Source organism: Tiliqua scincoides, chromosome 4 (assembly GCF_035046505.1).
Source record: "Tiliqua scincoides isolate rTilSci1 chromosome 4, rTilSci1.hap2, whole genome shotgun sequence".
NCBI classification, from domain to species: domain Eukaryota; kingdom Metazoa; phylum Chordata; class Lepidosauria; order Squamata; family Scincidae; genus Tiliqua; species Tiliqua scincoides.
In genome coordinates this window covers 74,933,037-74,949,109 of record NC_089824.1, presented here as the reverse complement: position 1 = coordinate 74,949,109, position 16,073 = coordinate 74,933,037, and the positions used below count along the sequence as shown (strand labels likewise).

Sequence of the window (16,073 nt, the reverse complement as noted above, 5' to 3'; positions counted from 1 at the left end):
GAGGTGGGTGGGGAAGCCGACGGGAAGAGCTGGATGGTGGCAGGGCTCAGCGAGCGAGTGAGTGGCTTGTTTGTTTCTTCGCTGGGGAAGCGCTGCGGGCGCTGGGCTGCTGCGAAGGTGGGTGCTCCGGCTGCCAGCTGCGGTGGCGAGCCCATGACAGCAGCAGCCGCCGCCGCCGGCTCCGCGCTCTCTCCCTCGGGCTCAGCCTCCGCAAGGTCCTCCCGGGCGCAGAGGCTTCCGTGGGCAGAACGGGTCTGTAGCGTGCGTGGTGCGGAGATGACTCCTGCGGAGGAGCAGATGCGGGCTTTGCTGCGGGTGGCGGTAGACTCCGGGGGAATCCGAACATGGCTTCGTCCCCGGACCGGGAAGCCCTTCTCCGTGCCCAGGCAGGCGCACAGCCCCGCAGGGGCATAATGGGGAAGAGTCTGCCGGAGCCAGAGGCAGAGAGCGTGCCTTTCCACCACCCCCACCCCCCGCCGTAAAATGAACGCATTAGGAGATAGCCATGAATAAAATGTGCAACTCCGGCTAGCCCCTCCTCAGTCTGGACTGGGAGCCCAATCCTAGGCGTGTCTACTCAGAAGTCAGTCCCATTATAGTCAATGGGGCTTACTCCCAGGAAAGTGTGGCGTGCAGCATGAGAGCCCAATCCTGTGCCTGTCTACTCAGAAGTCAGTCCCATTACAGTCAATGGGGCTTACTCCCAGGAAAGTGTGGATGGAATTGCAGTCTGAGTCTTCAGGGAAAGCCCCAGCCCCAGCATCTCACTGGAGAAACTTGCTTTGGGGAGTTCTAGCAGATTCTCTGGAGTTTATCCAGGCCTCTCTCTGAAAGTGTTGGGGTTTTTGGGGGCGTGTGTGTATTTTTGATTTGCAGTGACTGTGTTTCAAATTTGTGTGTGGGGGGAGCACTAAAAATGTGCCCCTGCATTCAGAAGTGGTACAGTCTCACCACCTCATTCTGTGGCATTTGCACCTCAGGGCCCAATCCTATTCAATTTTCTTGTGCTGGTGCAACCATGCCAATGAAGCAGGGACTGCACCTTGTGGTGGGGAGGCAGTCACAGAGGCCTCCTTGAGGTACGGGAACATTTCTTCCCTTACTTCAGGGCTGCACAGGCGCTGGAAAGTTGGATAGGATTGGGCCCTGAGGCTGGACCCCAGCACTGTCCTCTCTCTGTAGCACTGTGGAAAGTCCTGTAAATAGAAACCTAGGAGTTTAGCCCTAGGTAGCTTGAGGTTTTAATTGGATTGCCAGGTTTTAGAACTGAAGGACAGGTTATAGGTTAAAAAAGAATTAAAATAACTTTCCTCTTGTCAAAGGCCACAGATAACTGCTTCCTCATCCCCATAAATGCTGTGGTGCTGTTCTGAGCGGCTACCCTATGACTCTTGGTCACCTGAAGCCACTCTCTTTTTCTGGAAGTGGTGAGATGCTCTAAATCAGGGATGTCGAATTCATTTCATACCTTGGGCCAAATAGCATTCATGATGCCTGCAGAGGGCTGGATGTGATGTCATTAAGCAGGTCATAACCAGAAATAAGCAGTTTTTTTCTCACTTAGGCACGCATTAGCTGCATATGACAGAAGGGAAAGTAAGCAAATCTTGATCATATTTTCAAGATATGGGAGAGCCCATATTATGTGAGCTGCCCTTTCAGCAGCAATACCTCAGCACAGCTCAACAGCTGAGAGCAGTTGATGGTGGTGCTAGGAGAGCCAGATAATGAGCTTCCACAAGCCGTATCCAGCCCACAGGCCTTATGTTTGAAAGCCCTGCTCGAAATATTCCATATGAATAGGGGTTCCCCAACTAATTTGGCCAAACTTTTCTTCAATATTGCAACCCTCACATTAAGGCCTCCATGTTTTGAACGTTCAGAATTCCACAGGGGAGCATGTGCTGCCTATCCAGTACTAAATCAGAGGTAAGCAGATGCAGTGGCTTCCAAAATGGAAGCACATGTGGATTAGAGGGCCTCCAGTATTCCCCTTGTGGACTTACTGTATGCTGAATCTTGAGATCCCCCCTGCCTTGCTTGTGGAGTAGCAAATATAGAGTTGTTGTATGCAGTATTCCACAAGTGTTGAATGAGCAGATCTCTGATAAAAGTTCCCTCTCCCTATGTGGACCTGCTCCTTGTATCAAGCTGCTTGAAATGTGTGTGTTCCTTCAAACTGGCTCCCTTTATGCATTGGCATTCCATATTCCTCTGAGAAACCCAGCATCTCATTGTTGGAAACTGTGCTCCAGTGCAGTTGCCTCTCCTTCCTATAGAGGGAATTCAGAAAAATTGGGGAGGGGGGCTGCTAATAAATCTTTGGCTAGGGTCTGTTTCTTTGGAAGTTATGACAATATGCTGCCTGGGGTAGGTGATAAAAGATTCAGTGGCTGGGAAGTTTTCTTTGCTTTTAACATGCTTTCTTTTTGCTAAACAGACCTGTAACAACAACATTGCTTTGGATGGACGTTAATTTGGCATCTGAAAACTGGGTTATTTGACTCCAAGGTGAGCAGAAGCTTGCCCTGTGGAAATTACCCATAAAGAAAATAATACTCTTTTTCTGACACAGTTGCAGTCCACCCTCTACTTATAGTCTCTTAGGGGTATTGTGGGATGAAGTCTATTCCTGTCCACTGTAAGAATGTATAGTATGCATGAATTCTTCTAAACAAAGCAAATCTACATTGGAAATGAAAGGAATTCCTATTTGCTAGATGTGAATTAGGAGTTCTTATTCTAAAGTGCACTTCCTGCAAACAACTAGGTGTATGAAGACCTCCAAGCCTGAGATGAACCAGTTCTGGGCATCTTGTACAAGATACAGTTTTGGAAGCATGTTGGCAAATTCTGGAGGAACAATGTTTTGTAAATGCATAGGTTGAATTCAGGATTCTGTGCTTGACTGTGTGTGAGGTTAGTGGGCTCATTACGGGCAATGAGACAGATTGTGCGGGCTTTTCAAGTGGTTAGCACCATCTGGTCTGTTGAACTCACTGGTGGTGTTGACCACTTAGATCTGTATTGTAGTGGATTCGTTGCATTTTTGTTAAAATGCTGAAAAACTCAGTAAACAAAACAATCCTAAGTGTTAACTATTTAAAGAGAGCAAACAAGAACAAAGGATGAGTGATGCAAGGCGGAGGAAATAATTTCATATTCTTAGCTAACTTTTGTGTCCATTTTACACATTTAGAGTAAATTTTTAATTTTGTTTACATATTTAAAATGTTATTTATAGTTCTTTCACTTTTAATTTGTGTAAACATAATTTCTTAAAAAAACATTCCGCATTTCAAAATATTAAGGTGTTTCGCGTGTTAAGCTTCTCAGATCAGAGCTAGATGACAGTGTAGCGCTTTGAATAATTCACAAAAGAAGCACATCATTAATAAATGTGTTAATATTACTTGAAATAAACAAATGTTGCCTCTTCCTGTTTATCTTAATGCCACCATGAACGCCACCCTAAGAGTGCAATAACATTTAGTGATAATTGCTATGTTCAGTAAACATGGTCTTGACTGGCTCTTTCTACAGCAGAAAATGTGTTCCCAGGCCAGCTGACCCTCCTCACACCATTTTGTTCTCGAAGAGGGGTACAGCTGCATATCATGTTGTCTGAAACATCTTAATGCTGTTTTTCCAAAGTTCAAAGCAACTTAGAGAAGAGAGGTGTTTTGTTGTTTTTATATTTGATCACCATACTTGGAAACTTGAACAACAGGTGGTTCTTGCAGCTTTTTGGAACAGATACAGCAATAGGAAGGTGTGTTGAAATGTCAGAGGAACTTGCTAACACATGTGTTCTGCTGCTGGTGCTGTGCTGTTAAAATTAATTGAATTGTTTTTTTAATGAAATTGCTGCTATTTATGTGCTGCAACATGTACTAGTGAATAGTCAGGTCTAACTAGTAGAATCACAGCTGGTATGTGACCCGAATCATTTATTGTTCTTCTACTGATACCAGTATTTGTAAAACTTTTTACAAAATCACTATTACCATTGGTAACCCCTTTCTTTGACTTCTTTCTTCTTTGTTTCTCTTTTCTCAAATTGCTTCTCTCCACAAAGATCTTTACCAACAGAAGCTCCTTCAGGATCTAACTACTTGTTTGCTGATGATGTATATATAGGGCAGTGTAGCATTCCTTTTTCGGGAGGGGGGGGAGGTTGCTGGCATGTTCCCCATGATCCTCTGTGCTGTAGCTGACTGTACTTTTTCTTTTCTTTTTCAGTTTCCTTTTTCCTAGATATGGTAGGAAAGCTGTCAGCTAAACCATTAGTCTGTACGGTAGAGAGAACTGGAGGGTTTTCTTTCTGTGTTGGGAGATTAATTGCCCTAAACCAGGGGTGCCCAAACCCCAGCCCTGGGGCCACTTGCGGCCCTCAAGGACTCTCAATGCAGCCCTCAGGGAGCTCCCAGTCTCCAATGAGCTTCTGGCCCTCTGGAGATTTGTTGGAGCCCACACTGGCCCAGCGTAACTGCTTTCAGCATGAGGGTGACTGTTTGACCTCTCGCATGAGAGGTGGAATGAGGGCTTCCTCCATTGCTTACTGTTTCATGTCTGTGGTGCAGTAGCGGCAGCAAAGAAAAGGCTAGCCTTGCTTTGTGCAAGGCCTTTTATAGGTCTTGAGCTATTGCAAGACCATTCATTCATTCATATAAGTTCATCTTTAATATATTCATTTATGTAAACTTATGTAAATTTATTCAAATTTTAAATGTAAATTAAGTCCTTTTTTCCCCACAGCCCCTGACACAGTGTCAGAGAGCTGATGTGGCCCTCCTGCCAAAAACTTTGGACACCCCTGCTCTAAATCAAAATTCACAAGCTAATTTCCTGGTTTCTACCCTGCAGCGCAATGTCTACAGGGAGAGTCCGAACAAAGAAGAAAACGCCAACCGTAGACCAGTCTTCTGATAACCTACCTTTGAGAAGTTCAGGGAGACAGGTACTTTACATCATTTTAAACATGTAAATGACATGGGTGTGTGTGTGCATGAGCATGTGCACATCTTAGAAAACTTGATATAATAACTTGAGTCTCAGAGCATAATTTAAACTCTTAACATAGCACCCAGAGTTTTTTTGCTGCTGAGAAAGAAAAACTAGGGAGCTACCACTAATCTGCTGCTGTTCTGTTCTATTAGGTAAGGAAAAAGGCTGCAGAGACAGCAGAGGATGATGAAGATGGATCAGAGAAGAAGTACAGAAAGTGTGAAAAGGCAGGATGTACTGCAACATGCCCAGTTTGCTTTGCAAGTGCTGCTGAAAGGTTTGGGTTTTTCTCTTCCTTCCTTGACCTTTACTTTCAATTAGTGATCTTCAGTGCAGTAGAGTCCATCTCTGGGTGAATACTCATTACCATTTTGAACAGAATAAAATGAAGTTGACTCCCTTTGTTGTTTTTGGTGAGTTGAACTACAGCAAATCCTCACTTAAAGTCATTTCTTTCAAAGTTCTTTTGTTATAAAGTTGATAGGGGGAAAAAATGCATTCCCAGCCAGGCAACTGTCTGTGTGGAATTCTGGTTTTTGACCCAGGCACTGATCATACACTATCACATTTTAAAATTGTTTATTGAACAAATTTTTATCCTGCCTTTCTCTAATTGGACTTGGGGCACACAATTTTTCAGGAGTTTCTTTGTTCACAGAGAATTGCAGAAGAGAGAAAGCTCTACTGATGTTTAAAATAGATCAGTAGGGATGGTATTTATTTATTTACTTCGATTTACTTCGGTTATATCCCACCTTTCTCCCTGAAGGGACCCAAGGTGGCTTACGGCAATGATTAAAAACACAATTAAAAACATGATTTATAAAGAAGATAAAAACATATTTTCAACAGACATCTTAAAAACAGCTATTTTGTATGACTTAAAAACTTTGTACAGCTGACTCTAGTGTCGATCCCCATGAGATTTAGAGACAGGAGCTTCAGGAAGAAAAGTTGGAAGTGAACTCTAGAACGCTAGGGTACTTGTTCTAAGCTGCTGGCAGCAGCGCTCTGTCTAATGCTTTCATTAAAGTATGCCTTTGTTCAAGCAATTATGGAGCTCTTCCATCATTGGCCAGCATATAACTGCATGAAGCAACAACAGAATTGAAATGACATAACTGCCAAATGAGCTAAGCCTGTATGTTCACAAACTGCAATAAAATGTGTTCAAAGTAGGGAAGGGAGACAAATCGTAACCCTTCTAACCCTTCAGAACAAGTCGGCTTAAAAACTAAACAAGATTCCAAGTTGAGTAACCTCTCCTTTGCTTTGTGGGTGGATACAGTCACAGGAAGCTGTTACTACCTCTGTCATTTCCTCTTGCAGTTCTCCATGTGTCATTTCCCAAATGAAAGATCAGAAATGTAACTGTCCTGTTACCAAACTGCCAATGCTATCCTAATTTCCAACACTGATGCAGCCCTGGGGTAAGGGAACAAACATTCCCTTACTTTGAAGAGGCCTCCATCACCATCCCCCCCACCGCAAGGCCTGCTGGCACAGCTGCATCAGTTCTGGAAAGTTGGTTGGGATTGGCTGTAAGACTACAATCTAATGCGCAGTTATTTGTACTTTAATCCGTATTGGACTTCTGTAGCTATGCATATGGTTGCATTGCAGTGGAGTAAACGGCCCCCTAGTTTATAATAGGGGATCCAGGCAAGTTTTTTTTTTCTAGTGTTTAGTTGGGAGAAAATGCTATTCTGTACAAGTAAAGACAGAGCTTATGTTACAGGGAAGCCATGGGAAAATAAAATTTATTTTAGATGGTTATCACACCCACATTTAATTCAGCATTATATGTAAACAAGTAGACATTCTTCATATGTGGTGTTCTTAAATACTTTCAGGGAGCAGAAGGTAACACATTCTGGGAAACTTAGATCTTATATGTTCTTATCTTTTTTAGGTGTGCTAAAAATGGCTATACATCAAGATGGTATCATCTCTCCTGTGGTGAACACTTCTGTAATGAGTGTTTTGATCATTACTACAGAAGGTACCCTGTAACCCTTTTGAGCTTATTATTATTTCTTTAATAACATGTACTATGTACCATATTTTATAGACTTGGGCCAAAATGCACTTACCTGAGAATAAGTCTCATTAAACTCAGTGGGGCTTACTTCTGAGTAGACATACATAGCCTTGCACTATAAGTTTCTGTTTAATACAAACAATTTAGTATTTGGGATCCCTTCTGATTTTAATGTTCAAGTGAGGCTTAACATTACAGTAATACATTTATGTACTGGCCCTGCCTGCTCCACCTTATCCCAAGGGAGTAACTCTAAATTTTAGGGGTTGGGAAAGGACATTGGGGCCAGGTCTTCGAGATGTGAGGAGCAAAAACGGCTGCTTGGAGGCTGATAAACTAACAATCTCCTTATTCTCATAGAATGATTTCAGCTCACCTTTTGGGTCTTGTACCTGGTTTCAGTCCCCCTTGTTTCTTCCCCATCCTGCATGTGTCTCAGTTTCTGCACTGATGACCCTTACTATAAGTTCCAGCACCTCTTGTAAAACCAGTCCACGGGGGACGGGGACTGACTTAGTATCCAGCTATACTGCCTCTGGGCATGACTGAGAGCTTCTGATATTGCCCTGAGGGACACAACTGTACATTGTATAACCAGGGGAAGGGGATGTGTAATGGTGTGATATTTCTGCCACAAAGACTAGGCAAAAGAGAAGATTCTTACTTTGCTCCCAGCAGTCTTGCCACTTTCTTCTCTCCTCTCTGTCTTTGGTCTGTTCCTCCCTCCTATCTTTTCTCCCTCCTTTTCATTTCCTTCCCCTTCTTTCCTGTTTGTTTTCCTTTACCCAGTCCAGTTTTCCCTCACCTCAGGGCTCTCCTTAACCAGCTCCTCACTACTTTTTCTGTCCCTCCTCACTTCCTCTGGCTTTCCTTCCAACTCTTGTCCCATCTCCTATTCTGTATAGCTCCTCTGTGTCCCAATTCACCCTACCCTTTCTTGCCCGTCTCTTCCTCTTTTCTATCTCCCAGTCTTCCTAAACCCTAACTCCTCCCAATGGAGGCCAGCCTTTTCCTAAGTCCTACTTTCCCTGTTGTTTCACAGTGACATCATCGTTGGGCAATCAAACTCAAAGTGGCTTCAAACTAAAGCCCACTTCAGGGCTGTCCTTACCCTACTGGGATGCCACAGCACCATAAGACATCACAATTTATAGAAGTATGTAAATAGAAGTTGGTAGAAACAACAAAAACCTGCCATTAGTAAGCTGCCTAGTACAATGATTAAAATATTGGACAGGGAGCTCTAGGTTCAAATCAAATTCAACCATGATGTACACTGGATGATCTTGGACTACTTACAATCTCCTAATCTAGTTCACTGGGTTATTGTCAGGTTAAAGTGAGATGGGGATAACTGATGAATGACTGGAGAGCAATTCTTGTGCTTGTTTCTAAAATGTCAGTTCTGTCACACTAGCAAAAACATTTCCTTTTCACAGTAACTTATCTTACCCCAGGCAATAAATGTTTTTCGTTAAAATATGTGTCCTTTATCAAGTATATCATGGATACTTGTAGGAGGCTGGAGATACCAGCTGAGTGTCCACCCTCCCAGGATAACTTTAAAAGGTCAAGCTTCTAATTGTACAGTGTTGTGCACAATATTGAACAGTGTCCAGCAAAATGTTTTGTGCTGGAGAATGTGCAGAACTAGTGGGATGTGCCAGTGGCTTTGAAGAGCGCAGGTTGTTTGCTAAAACCTGAATGTCCTGGAAGATCAACTTGTGTGGATAGCAGCTATTCCAATAGTCAAACTAGAGTAGGGGATCCATAACTAGGGGGTTCTGCAAATGCATTTGTGAACTTATAGGATGAATGTGATCTAGAGATTGAGATAAAACAAAAATGTTAAACTTCTTTTCAGTAATTTCTCTAAATTGACACTTGTACTTATTTACATTTCTTTGTCAGGATCTCGTTTTCTTGATGTCTTTTTTTCTTGATATTTCTTTTTCTTATTGCTTCATGTTTGAAATAAGTGTAGTAGTGAACTGAAATACACTCAACTGTGCCCAGCCCATTTGCTCAAGTTATTTATTATTTACTCTGTCACTTCTCTTAGTCATAAAGATGGCTATGAAAAATACACTGCCTGGAAACGGATTTGGACCAGTAACGGAAAAAGTGAACCCAGTCCTAAAGCTTTCATGGCTGATCAACAGCTCCCATACTGGGTAAAGACTTCATTTGTAATGATGTTTCGCTATAATAGAGTGCCTATACATTGACTCCTCTTCGCAACACAGGTTGAGTCTCATTATTTGCAAGGGTTCCATTCCCAGGACTCACATGGATGGCAAAAAACGCACTAAAGCAAATCAATTTAAAGAACAAAGTCTCTTTGCTCTGGTGATTTTAAAAACAGCCTTGCAGACCTTTTGAAGGCAATCAGTCTCTCTCCAGGTGCTTAGGCTTCACTTGGAGGTAGCAATCCCTCCCTTCACCAGGAGCTCCAGCAAGGGGGAAAGAATGGAGGTGATAATCGCTGCCATTTAGCCTTCATGTGCTCAGGGGGAAGGGAGGAGTGAAGCCTGCAGAGAGAATGATTGATGGATTGTCAGCAGGCTGCCCTGTCTCACATTAATGAGGCTATTGTTAAACAACTGTATTCCTTTTATTTAAAGGACCCTTCTCATTGGTGTTGAGATGGAAAAATCAGTGGATAATTAGGTTATACCTCTAATCACCTGCATGACTGCCTCACTACAACAGTAAAAAGCAGTTTTAAAAACTGATTTTAAAGGGATGCATTTTTCCGTTTCTCCAGAGATCAGCTCATTCCTTCTCATTTGCAGGAGCCATTCTTATTGAGTCAAATCTGTGTATAAAAAGATCCGTGTATAACAAGGTTGGACTTGTACCCATTTCTGAATGATCTACTAAGCACTGGATCTTCTTATGGAGAAATTCAGTAGTAGAAAGAATCAGATTATAGGAAACTTAATATTTGCTGGATATTTTCGTAGTCCTTGAATGGGCTTGTAGTTCTATTTGCTCTCTTTGCAAAGACTAGTTTGGAGCTCACTAGTGGCTAGGCCTTCTCACTACCTCCATCTGCACTAGATTATTTCAGCTGTGTTTGGTGTTTTGTTGTGTGTGTGCCTACTGCATATTTTTCTCCTTTTCTGCCCAAGGGTAGTCCCCAATGGTTCTATGGAAAAAAGCCAACAGAAAAAAATGCCCTTAACCATACCCATTGAATCCTCCCACCTTAATCCATGTGGGCTTTTTTCATGTGTGCTTTTTCTGGGTAGTGTCCCCAACAATACTCTGAGCCTTGATTCTGAAAGTTAATTCAACTGGCTTCAGTTAATAAAACTATTTTGAGCCTCCTCCCTAGATAGATGGGCTTGATTGGCTATACTCGTGTAATTAGGTCTGGAGAGATGAGACCATTGGAAAAGAGAGATTGGACCTATAGAATAACTTGAGTGAACCTCAAGGAGGAAGGAAAAAAATGGGCATTTGTTCATTGACTCATGAGGAAGAGCTGCCTAATGTATGCTGAGGGTATTTCTATACCAGAATGCCATTGTTGTAGTTCTTTTCCTTGTCTTGATTTGGTTTGTTCCTCATTTGTTGTGCTGTTTGTGTGTTTGTAGTTCAAACAAAAATTGGTGCAGCAACAAAGCTCAAAATGGCACATAACCATGCCTCCTGAATACACCTGTTTGCAGAAAGGCATAGAATATGCTGCTAGAAACAGCACTTTGGTTCTTACTCAAAAAGAGGTTCATTAATGAGACACTTTCATTTTTCTAGGTCAGTCAAGGGACATTGAAGGGAAATGTTGGTATCACTTCTGTTTCCCCATGAAGAAATCAAAGTAGAACCCTAGTTATAGATAGGGCTGAAGTGCAGTCTGCACCAGCTTTTGAGACATTTTTATGAAAAGCACCTGGTTCAGACCTAACATGAGAAGGTGATATGTTTCCTGGTCAACCCAGGAATAGACCTATGCGAATGCAAGCTTGATGAGAAAGGAGAAGTTTTATTTTAGCAGGGGTCCATGCTTCCTTAAGGAAGTCTGCTATCTCTTTCTGAATACATATAGGTGTGCCTTATATAAAAGAAAAAGCTTTCCACTTTCTTTATTTCCAGGCGCAGTGCACAAAGTTGGAGTGTGGAAAATGGCGTCAGCTGACAAAGGAAATCCAGCTTACCTCACAAATTGCCAAAACATACCGCTGTGGGATGAAACTAAACAATTCCATTAAGGTATTTTCACCACTCAAATCCACTGGCATTTTCAGTAGGTCTTTTGTTTCTAGGAGACTAGTGTATACCTCTGTCCTATGCAGTGGTGTCAGCGCTTGTAAGTAGGTTTGTATCATGCCAGTGCATCATTATCAATCTGTTTTATTAAGTTCTAATGATGTAATCGTACAGAAGAAGGGGAGAACTTGTTCACTGTGGCTCTTGATTTGAACCAAAGATCTGAACCAAATGGTTGAAACGAAAGGGAAGGAGATGTAGGCTAAACATGAGGAAGATTGTCCTGGAAAGAGTAGTCTCTGGAACAGCCTGCCTTGTACAGTTCTGGGTTCTCCTTCACTGGAGGTTTTTAAGCAGAGGCTGGACGGCCATCTATCTGGGACACTGTAGTCACCTGCACTGGTCAGTGAGTTGGACTAGATAACTTCCATGGTCACTTCTAACTCAGATGTTTTATGATTCATATGTTCTAGCATTACAAAATATTTTTGTACCCGCAGTTTCACAAGAACAGCAATAATTTTTGCATCTCATCTTGAGTGGACGCACGGCTTAGTGCTCCACTTCCCAGAAACTTCCCTTCTGTACAGAACAGCAAGTCTGCTGACTAGAAGCAGGGTTCTCTACGTTTTTAAGGGTAAACCGTACAGGTGCAAAAGCAGCTGGAGGGGAATTATACCAGAAAACAGATAAGTGGGGTGAAGTTGTTGATCACCCTGTTTTCCCCATACCTTTTTCTATACTTCAAATCATCCCTTTCCAAAGCTGCTTTTTCCTAAGAGCAGTTAATTTCTGGGCTTTACACACATTACATTCAAATCTATCAATTGCAACAGACTCCTATGCATGTCTACTTTGAAATAGTTCCATTGAGTTCAGGTAAGTGTGTAGGATCGCAACCTTAACTGGTCCTAAATTGAATGGTATTTATTTTGTTGGTGGAACTTGTGCCATTGCTTCAAGGCTGGCTTAAAAACGTTTGTTTCTGCAGGTTAGAATTCAAATTCAAAAACCTGAATTAGGCATTAACAAACAAATATGCAACATGTGTTTCCATCTCATGAACTAGATGCCAGATTTCGTCAACACCCTCAGTTGTCTGCTAATTGCAGCTGCAATCTTGGGAGTCACTGAATTCTTAGCCCCTATTGTATTGTCCTTTTTATAAGGATACCAGAAGTATTTTTAAATCCACTGTGGATGGGCACGGGATGTTGACATCTTACGCTTGCTTCTATTGATGCGTTAGTTATAAGCCAAATGGCAATTTTTTTTGCTTGATATTTTAACAAGATGCAGGATTAATTCTGTCATTTACCTTAATGATTCCACTTTTTAGAGTCTGTTTACATTGCCTTTTCCCTGTATGTTTGCAGGTTAGAAGAACAGTTCTGTTCTCTGATATAGTTTGATTTATTACAGGTGGAAGGCTCAGATCAATGCGCTATGCCTGAGGATCTGGTAAGTAACGTGTATAAGATTCATGCTTGTATTACTGGAATAAATTGTAAATGCGGGAATGATGTGGATAGTGGTTTTAGTGGTAGATAAACAACACCAGTAAATATTCTTGTAATTGGTGATTTTCTCAAAGTGCTGAGTTGTTGCTTAGAGGGAAAGGTCAAAGTCTTCTCCGTAGTTGTCTTCTATTCCAACAGAAGGAGCATGATTATGATATGTTGTATTGGGGGTTCTTGTCATCTCTTACATTCACAGTGACATGCCGTTTGTTTTTGTGTGTGTGTTCAAAAAAAAAACAAAACTGAATGGAAGAGCCCTACTTTGTTTACTGTCTGCAAAATCTCAGCTCTTTGACCTCTCATTCTTGTGAAGTATCTGGAGTTGTGTTAGAGCTAGAGCATCCTCTCTCTTTGGTATGGTTGAGAGCCAAGACATCTAGCACCTCCTTTGACTTTCTACTCAATTGCATCAGGTGTAAATATGTGCTTTCTATTTTTCATACAGAAGTTTTTCCATACTTCTGTTAGTGAACTACATCAGTGATCAACATCTTTTCCCTGTAGCACCCTTGTGCAGAAAGACAACTCTGCACAGATCTTGCAGGGGACCATAGTACCCATTCTCCCAAGGAGCCTTTATAGGAAAAGCTCACAAGAAGGATTCGTAGACATCATTTTATGGTTTTTGGTGGACTTTAAAAACATTTTTATTCCACTTGGCTTTTGAGGGGTCCTAGGGACCCCTTTTTATTTAACGTTTATAGGTCTTTGGTTGCTGTTTACACAATTTTTAAAATATTATAGCTATTTTTACATCTTTTAACTGCTCCAATATCAGTTTAATTTGTTTTAATTGATTTTATTTTTTATTGATTGTATGTCTTAGTACGTTTTATTGTTGTACACTGCTCTGAGCACTGGAAAAACAGTATAAAAGTCTTTTAAATAAATAAATTTTTTGTCTATGAATTCATCTCTCTTACGTCAGTACTTTTACAATTTACCATTAATCAGTTACTAAGAAGATGAAACCAAAAGTATATCTTCCTCATCCTGACTCTTTTTCTCTGATCTTTTCTAGAGAGTTGCTGAAGTTTCCGATCATTGGTGGTACTCAATGCTCATTCTCCCTCCTTTGCTGAAGGATAGTGTGGCTGCTCCTTTTCTGTCTGCATACTACCCAGATTGTGTTGGCATGAGTCCATCTTGTACCAGCACTCACCGGTTGCTTGGTGAGTCCAATGCAGTAAAAATGGAGCACCTGAAACCTCCACCTGCTATACTTGGTAAGTCGTATTTTCGGTATGGCTTTTCTGTTCTTGCCTGAATATTCTGCACTTAGGTATGAATTAATCATCACAAGGCTGCATGGGCAGCACTTTAACAGGTGTTCCATGTACCATCTTATTTAAAAGGTGCATACCATGTGCACCGGCCTGTTCATGTGCAGTGTTAAAAATCCAACAACAAAGGCAAGTGTTTTTAGAGAAGATGGTGCTGAATGCCCACATGGTAAATGCTTTCCATTCAGCTTCATCATTTTTGAATTGGGCTTCACAGCCTATAACTATTACATAATAATCTTGAAGACTTAATTTTTACGTTAGGAAGTCAAATGTCATGTTAAAACTCTAGTAACTGTAGTTCTTTTAGCATTTTTTTAAATTAAGTGAGCTATGTGTTGGTTTTCAAGAATTAGTTCTGGCCCTGATTATGTCACTTAGGATAAATTTTGCAAGCTTCTGTTGTCTCCACCTTGTGAGCTCTGTCCTTTTGTGCTTGCATTGATCCCAGCACTGCAGTTTGCTCATTGGGATTAATTAGATAACTCTTGATATTACAGCTATGCCCACTTTCAGGAATTGCAGGGAGAGACATGTTGGAGGTGGGGTGGCCATTTACATTAAAGAAGGGATAGAATCCAGCAAAGTAGAGATTGAAGGCGGGTCAGAGTTCACCATAGAATCTCTGTGGGTTAAATTACCAGGCCTGAGGAGCAATGTAATACTGGGGGCGTACTATCGTCCTCCAGACCAGAAACCGGAAGGAGACCTTGAAATGAGGAAACAGATCAGGGAGATGACAAAGAGGGACAGGATTGTAATCATGGGGGACTTCAATTATCTTCATATAGACTGGGTCAATTTGTGTTCTGGTCACGAAAAGGAGACCGGATTTCTTGACATGTTAAATGACTGTGCCTTTGAGCAGCTAGTCATGAAGCCCACCAGAGGACAGGTGACTCTGGATTTAATATTGTGTGGTACTAAGGACCTGGTTAGAGATGTCAATGTTACTGAGCTGTTGGGGACCAATGATCATGCTGTGATCCGTTTCGACATGCACGTCGGGGGAAGAATACTGGGCAAATCTCTTACAAAAACACTTGACTTCCGACGAGCGGACTTCCCTCAAATGAGGAGGCTGGTTAGAAGGAGGTTAAATGGGGAAGGTAAAAAGAGTCCAATCTCTCCAGAGTGCATGGAAGCTGCTTAAAACAGTAATGGAGGCCCAGCGAAAGTGTATACCTCAAAGAAAGAAGGGCTCCACTAAATCCAGGAGGGTGCCTACATGGCTAGCCAGCCAAGTTAGAGAGGCTGTAAAGGGCAAAGAATCTTCCTCCCATAAATGGAAGTCTTGCCCTAATAAGGAAAATAAAAAGGAACATAAACAGTGGCAAAAGAAATGCAAGAAGGTGATACAGGAGGCCAAGATATACTATGAGGAACACATGGCCAGCAACATTAAGGGGAATGAAAAAAGCTTCTTCAAATATGTTAGAAGGAGGAAACCCGCCAGAGAAGCGGTTGGCCCTCTGGATGGTGAGGGAGGGAAAGGAGAGATAAAAGGAGACTTAGAGATGGCAGAAAAATTAAATGAGTTCTTTGCATCTGTCTTCACGGCAGAAGACCTCGGGCAGATACCGCTGTCCGAACGGCGCCTCCTGACCTTAAGTCAGAGGTTAAAAGAGAGGGTGTTTCAGACCTAATTGATAAATTAAAGATAAATAAGTCACCAGGCCCTGATGACATCCATCCAAGAGTTATTAAGGAATTGAAGAATGAAGTTGCTGATCTCTTGACTAAAATATGCAACTTGTCCCTCAAAACGGCTACGGTACCAGAAGGTTGGAGGATAGCAAATGTCATACCGGGCTTTAAAAAGGGAAAGAGGGGGGGGGGACCCGGGAAACTATAGGCCGGTCAGCCTAACATCCATACCGGGTAAGATGGTGGAATGCCTCATCAAAGATAAAATCTCAAAACACATAGACGAACAAGCCTTTCTGAGAGAGAATCATTCTGTAAGCGTAAGTCTTGCCTCACAAACCTTTTAGAATTCTTTGAAAA

General features: G+C 41.9%; 1 protein-coding gene across 3 annotated transcripts in view; it reads left to right on the top strand.

Annotated features, from left to right (window-relative positions):
• Positions 1-17: 17 nt before the first annotated feature.
• The window catches only part of KDM1B (lysine demethylase 1B), a 41,471-nt gene continuing 25,415 nt past the window's right edge, over positions 18-16,073 (top strand). Inside the window, exons 1-9 of one of the 3 annotated variants that reach the window (XM_066622960.1) lie at positions 18-57; positions 2,441-2,511; positions 4,867-4,960; positions 5,160-5,284; positions 6,920-7,009; positions 9,111-9,222; positions 11,150-11,266; positions 12,686-12,724; positions 13,805-14,009. In XM_066622960.1, the coding sequence (XP_066479057.1) occupies positions 4,871-4,960; positions 5,160-5,284; positions 6,920-7,009; positions 9,111-9,222; positions 11,150-11,266; positions 12,686-12,724; positions 13,805-14,009 (778 nt within the window). In that variant the 5' untranslated portion in view covers positions 18-57; positions 2,441-2,511; positions 4,867-4,870. Of the gene's footprint in view, positions 118-2,440; positions 2,512-4,866; positions 4,961-5,159; positions 5,285-6,919; positions 7,010-9,110; positions 9,223-11,149; positions 11,267-12,685; positions 12,725-13,804; positions 14,010-16,073 lie in introns of all 3 variants that reach the window. The other 2 variants (XM_066622961.1, XM_066622963.1) reach the window with 2 other exon arrangements.